Source organism: Fukomys damarensis, unplaced genomic scaffold (genome assembly GCF_012274545.1).
Source record: "Fukomys damarensis isolate Sample0158 unplaced genomic scaffold, DMR_v1.0_HiC HiC_scaffold_15, whole genome shotgun sequence".
Lineage (NCBI taxonomy): Eukaryota > Metazoa > Chordata > Mammalia > Rodentia > Bathyergidae > Fukomys > Fukomys damarensis.
This window is the reverse complement of record NW_022900927.1, coordinates 62,149,709-62,156,299: the sequence shown is the minus strand read 5'-3', so window position 1 is coordinate 62,156,299 and position 6,591 is coordinate 62,149,709. Positions and strand designations below refer to the sequence as shown.

The 6,591-nt window shown below is 55.1% G+C and overlaps 2 protein-coding genes across 4 annotated transcripts in view; one reads left to right on the top strand and one right to left on the bottom strand.

Annotated features, from left to right (window-relative positions):
- Nucleotides 1–6,378, bottom strand: part of LOC104867086 — a 7,632-nt gene extending 1,254 nt beyond the window's left edge. The window contains exon 1 of the mRNA XM_019208527.1: nt 15–6,378. Within this exon, the coding sequence (XP_019064072.1) occupies nt 15–289 (275 nt within the window). The 5' untranslated portion in view covers nt 290–6,378. The remainder of the gene's footprint in view (nt 1–14) is intronic.
- Pah (phenylalanine hydroxylase) overlaps nt 1–6,591 on the top strand; it is a 55,573-nt gene that overhangs the window by 33,337 nt on the left and 15,645 nt on the right. For all 3 annotated transcript variants that reach the window (XM_010631345.3, XM_010631347.1, XM_010631348.2), the window contains exon 5: nt 6,385–6,452. In XM_010631345.3, the coding sequence (XP_010629647.1) occupies nt 6,385–6,452 (68 nt within the window). The remainder of the gene's footprint in view (nt 1–6,384; nt 6,453–6,591) is intronic.

Sequence of the window (6,591 nt, the reverse complement as noted above, 5' to 3'; positions counted from 1 at the left end):
CCACCCGGCCTGGCCTCGAGTGTGACCGGCCAGGCTGGCGGGGTCGGGCCGCGGGGCAGGGGCTGTTCCTTCCAGGAGGACCCCGTGTTCTGCTTGTCACCTTGACTGCACATCCTCCCTCGCTGACCCCATCCTTGGCAAGTGGCGCTCTGTTTAATCCAATAGCTTGCATCCGGGCCTCCAGAGCAGCCCTAGCAGAAAGGAGGGGGAGGAAGAGTCCAAAGCTGGGAGCAGGTGGACCCAGCACCTTAGACTTCAGCCAAGTGGGAGCAGGGAGCGAGCCTGCCATTCTGCCCTGACCGACCTCCTGCCCGCACTCCTGTGGCTAGCTTCTTCCTTTCTCCGTCCACATCTTACTCGGATGGTGTAGCAGCTAAGGTCTCCTGAGTGTGCAAAATGCTCGGCCTATGCTCTTTAATTTAAATGTTGATCACCGCCCTGCAGATGAGAAGCCCCAGCCAGAGGGCTGCGTGGCCTCTCGTGCATGGAGCAGTTCCAGCCACCACAAGGGGACAGTTCAAACTGAAGCTCCGCAGGCTGAACCCAAGTGGTTGTTAGGGTTCCATTTCCAAAACGGACCCTGCCGTGCCCTTTCCCCAAGATTCTCTTCCTTTGCCTCCTGCTTGTTCTCTTCCCTCAGACGATCTCTGTTGGGCTTTCAGGCCCGGCTCGGGGCTGTCCCTCCCGCAGGCTTCCTGCCTCCTGTGTCCACCTCAGGGTCTCAGACACTCAGCACAGGGCACAGGTTGGAAATGAACTCACTCAGGGTGCCTGCCACCTCCTGGGAGGCACAAGGTACCCGCACGAGTCAGTCCTCAGCGTGTGTCCCAAACTGCAGCCGATGGAAAACACCCCGTGATCACGGAGAGGATCACATCTCATATCTCATCAGAGGCTCTGGTAAACCTGGCAAGACGAAAGCCCATTAAACCTGAGGTCCCTCATACTGCCTCGCCCACAGAAGCCCCTTTTCGTGGGATACTCAGCCACATTACCATAAATGCTGCCGTGTGGATAGTGATAGTGACTTAAACAGGGAATCTAGGAGGGGCACAGCCACACCAGATTTAAGGAGTCAGCCTGAGCTAGCAGCACCAAGGTCACCGTGGACCGCCTGGCCAGAGAGGACTTCTGGAAAGAGGGTGAACTGAGCAGGGCCCCCAGGAGGTCACAGCAGGCCAGTCGCTTATCAAAGAGCCCCGTGTCATGCACAGCCTAGCTCAGAGGAGAGGACCTGGCAGTGTGGCTCATGGGACCCCACTCCACATCGAACTTCCAGCTGTCTCCTCCTCCAACCCCTGAGAGTCCCCTCCAGAGTGGGAGTCGCCCCTGTGAGACGCGACCCACACACATCGGTCACTCAGACTCCACCCAGTGGAGCTCAGCCACTGGGAGAGAGATTTTTGCAATGCGCTTTGAACAAATGAGCCAGGGCAGAGCCTGGGCAGCACCAGCAACTCCAGACCTCAGGTGCCAGCCCAAGACACCCGTCTGCACTCACCCGCTGTCCGTGCCCGTGTGTGGGGTGAAGATTTACACTCCAGGGGCCTCTCACGCACCTCTGCCCTTCTGTGTGTATTTCTGCCTCTTGAGCCAAGTCTCTGAAACAACTTTTTAACCCTCTGAGGTGTGGGTGTTGAGTTCCTCTGCTCACAAGGGAACGCCCCAGGAGCAGGTGACTTTTTTCCTTCTCGCCCTCTGCTTCTTTCCTCACCTCCCTGCTCTGCCCGAAGTCTGGCCACAGCCCGTCCCGAGACCTGGTAGGAAAGCATCATCTTCAGACAGTTAAGGGCATGCAAGTGATACAGTGAGCACCTGCCGAAGAGCCACGGTATCCACGAAGGAGGGAACTGCTGGCGATGCAAAGATGCTGGGAAGAAACCCCCAAGATCCCACAGCGTCTGTGGAAACCAAAAAGAGAGCGCTGGAAGAGACGGCAGGAACCGCCACACGGGACCAACGTCCCATCCAGCGAGGAGACCACGACCACGACCACAAGCCCATTTCCGCCCTTCCTGCCAGACAGAGACCGTGAGCTAACGGTCTGGGTGCTAACAGTTTGTGACTCACCTCCCTTCTCCACCATGTGCGGAAGGAGTCCTGGTTCATACACGGAGAATATGTGTTTCCCTGGGGCATACAGTGAGCTTCTGAGAAAATGATCTAAGCGGACAGTGAAAAGGAACAGGACTGATCTCATTTACCTTTCTTCTGCTTCGCATGGTTTTCCTTAACAGTTCCTACTCCAGGGGGTGCTGAGAATGGCCTGGGCGGGTGAGCAGGTTCTCCTGTTTAGTCCTCGACTGTTGGAGGGGAAACGGATGCGCATGGGGAAGACGTGGAAAGCTTCTCACAGAGCCGCCTCCGTCACCTGGGGGCAGCAGGCCTTGGCGACTTGTCCTTCGGGAGCGTGGGGCAGGGAAGCCTGGGTGTGTGCGGAGCGCAAGGTCGGTGGTGGGGCGGGCGGATGCGGGAGGGTGACTGAGTCCCCCGGGGTCGGGGGAGTGTGGGGCAGTAGGAGCTGCAGAAGGCACTTGGAGGCGGAGGAAAGACAGCGGGGAGCAGCTGCAAGGGGCGGAGGCCAGGGAGGATGGGAGGAGGTGCGCGGAGAAGGGCGCACGGGTGTTGGGTGGCGGGACGGGCAGGCTCAGATCCCTGGACCGGAAGGACCGGAAAGGGCGGCCAGGTCCCTGGGTCCCTTTCTGAGCCGGCTCTGGTCCGTGGGGCTAGTGAGCGAGCAGGCCAGCAACAGGGCGACAAGGGGAGGAGCTGGGCCTCCCCTCCCTCCCTGCCGCCTCCCATCTTCCCTGGCAGGGGCCCCAGGGCTGGGGCTCATCACGGGAGCCAGTGCGAGCCCGTCCCCTACCACCGTGCTCTCCCAGGGACTCGGCGAGGTGCAATTCGCAGGCTGAAGGCTGAAGGGGCCCTGATGGGTCCCGGGACTGCCACTCGGGGCGGGTGCATCCTTCTCAGGACCCTCCGTTGCCGCTTCCCCACCCTCTGCATGCCCACTGTGTGCTCAGAGTCTGACCCCACGTCCTGTGTGTGCCACTCAGTCCACAGGACCCTCCCTGCACGGTTGCCTGATTTGCGAGCTCGTTCAGGGAGGAGGAGGAGGAGGCGAAGGCCATGTGAGCTGAGGTGAGCTGGCCACAGGGAGCCACGAGCAGTGCCCACAGCAGCCCGCCCGACCCAAAACCTGTGTCCCTGTCCTAAGTCGCCAAGGGCGGTGTTTCTGAGGTTTGGCTTCAGCTAGGATGTCAAGTAATGAAGAATGGGGCACCTCAGCCTAGGAGAGTCCTCAGAGGACATACCTGGTAGGTCTAATAGCGTTACATTTTCCCCGGAACCCCCTTCCACACATAAAAAAAAATCACACGCCCCAAAACAGAACTGAGGTGAAGGAAAGGGACTGCAGGCGGGCTGGGGAGATGCTGTCATCTTGCATCTTGCAGAATTCCGCACTTTCCCTCCTTGCCTCTCCACCCCGTCACCCACAATATAGCTCTCTGTCAAGACACCCTTGGTTATATGCAGCAACCAAAACTGCGCTATTAGCTTAATTGAGAAGGGGTGATTATAAATACATTAACACACAGAGCTACCGAAATTGCTATTAGTCTAAATGGAGACGGGGTGATCACTCATTTCCAGCTGCTGCCTCACTCAGAAAGCGCTTGTGTGGATGGCCACAGAGAAGCCGTGGTCACCTGGCAACCCGAAAGATGCAAGGACGAGGCCCCGCCAGGCTGGGCTTCAAGGCCAGAACTCTCCACCCACCGGTGCCAGAGAGGGCAAGAGTCCCTGCGGCATGTTGTGTGGGGTCCTTACAGCCCACAGTGAGCTTCCTGGAAACAGAGCTGGAGAACAGTGAGGTTAGCAGCTCTGCCGTAGGGATCCATATGTGATATGTTACACGTGTGTGCTGTGTTTCCCTCTGCCTCTCCCCCAAAGTGATTCGAGGTGGATTTTAATCCATGCTCACAACACAAAATCTCAGAAGCGTAGATAGTACAGAAGAGGAAGACAGCGTTGGGCCCATTCCTCCCGTGCCCGCAGGTAACCTCTGTCTGTTGCGTCCACCCTCCGTTCTGTACCTTCGCATACCCCTCTGCCGTAGTGGACGCAAGACACACAGTTTGTATCAAGTGTTCGACTTCGCGGTGGACAAACCTCAAAGCACCTAGATGAGGCACAGAAAACCTGAGCAGAGTCACTAGGGATGCGAGGGGTTCCAGAACCAGTGTGAAGCGGGATCCACCACCTAAAGGAGCTCTCTGTGTCCCTGGTTTCCTGCTTCGACTCTCAGATCTCCACTGGCCACCTGGGTAGGACCAGGGCACCTTGAGGTGCTAGATCCGTCCTGAAGGACTCTCCCGTGATGAACTAGCAGCCCTCACTGAACCAGACATTCTGCCAGCTGTCTCGAGCATGCAGAAGCCCCATTGTGTTCTTCAAGGCTGACCGTTCAGATTGGCAGTAAAGCCCTTTCCTCTTCACTGACACACAGCTCCCAATACCTACAGTTAAAGGAGTAGAGGTTTACTACGGCTTGGATTCAGAAGTCCCAGTCCTTGCACGGTCACCTGGCACCAGGGAGGAGCAGCACGGTGGAAAGGCCCGGGTGGAGGAGAGCTGCTAACGAATGGCAGTGGGAAGAGAAGGGCGGAGCCAGGGAGGGATTTCGACCCCTCCAGGCCACGCCCCAGGGACCTGCTCCCAGCTAGGCTCCGCCTCCCCGCAGCTCATTGGTTTAGAACTGACCCATGGACTAATCAGTGCCCTCTAGGATCCAGTCACCTTTAAAAAGCCCTGCCTGTGAGTGCATATGGCCTTTGGGAGACATTCTCAATCCAAACCATAATGACAAAGGACACTACCTTTATATGTAAATGTATGGCTTTGAGTGCCCAGTATGAAACTGTGGACAATAAGTTTTTATTTAGACTGGCCACAGACTGGTTCCTAAAGAGGTGTGCTAGTGCTGCTTGAAACCAAATTATGGGGACCTGTTTTCTTACCATGTCATGTCAAGCAACTCACCTTTACCCAGCAGAAGCATTGCTAGACTGGGGCTCCAAGGTCTCCACTTCCTAACAGTCCCTACTTCTGATTAATGACACAAGAGAGAGCAGCCAGTTATGCTGTGTAACAAGCATGCCACAGAAGATTTCCTAACTAAATAATCCCTTACTATCACTGGGATCTATACAAAAAGTGTATAGCAATTTTATTTAATCATTCTAGCTTGAAACATTTCTATTTCTCTATTTTCTATTTCTATTTCTCTAAAGCCATCCTGGGAACAAAGTTCTCCTCCTTTTTCTTCTTCCTTTTGACAAATGCATGGCATCCTCTCTGTGTACCAAGTCCTCTGCCACAGGTCTCTTAGTTGAAACGGCATTGTGTAAAAGCTTTGACCTCCGCTCTCTGGAATTACTGGTTGGCCCTGGGATAAAGAGCAAATAAACCAACCAAACAGCCAATCAGGCAAACAAAATGAAAGCTATATTTCAAAACCAGGGAATATTCATCTTTTTTTTGCTCCATGATACCACCTGCCTGGTTGATTCATTAATGTTGTGTGGACAGAGAAGTCAAGCTGAAGAAACCAGCTCACAGAGGCTGACAGTTACTGAGGTGCAGCAGCAAGACCAGAGAACTGGGAGGTCCCAGTCCTGGCCAGGACATCTCTGAGCCATGGCTTATTCTGGAAAGAAGGAACTGATCCTACCTGACAATAGCTGGCAGTTGTAAACTAAAAGAAAGAACATGATTATACATTTTTATAAACAAATTAGAAATAAAATAATTTCCTAGCTCATAGGGGGTTGGAACATAGTAGATGCTCGATAAAGCGTGGCTTGAAAAATTGCCATAACTGTGAGCAAGCACACGCTTGTATGTCGCGAAGTTGGGAGGCAGCCACTGGGCAGAAAGTAAGCGGGTATTGTGCATCTTCCTCGCAGATGTCTGCCCTACTCATTCTGCCTGATCCAGCAGGTGTGGAGTTAGAAATGCGCTGGGTGAGATCTCTTTCAGGCCAGGCGGGGACACCTGGAATCCGAAGACGGGGAGGGGCTCGCTGAGTGGCAGGCGCTGCTCAGAATGGGTCCCTCACAAGGTCGGGTCGGGCGCTCTCATCTCACATTTCACCGAGACTTTTATTTTATATTTTAAAACACGCTGCTCTACCTCCCAGTCTTTACTTCAGAGCTCACCCTGCATCAAACTGAAGTTTTATTTTTATTTTAATGGGACTTTCTCGCTAATCAGGAGAAGGAGACCTGCACAGTCATGACCCAGAAGGCCACGCGAGCCCTGGTAGAGGAGCCCGGCCCTCCTTCCAGAGCCCCGAGTGACTGAGCACCCGCTCTCCCTTAGGGCTTCAAGGACCCTGTGTACCGAGCCAGACGGAAGCACTTTGCTGACATCGCATACAACTACCGCCAGTGAGTTTCACCTGCGGGGGGAAAAGAGGGGAAAGGGGCCCCAGGATGCATGGTCCTGCTCTACGATGGGAGGCACCAGCCTGGCTCCTCCTGCCTTGTGTCAGAGGGAGAGTGGGAGGGAGGAAAGAAAAGAGGGGGG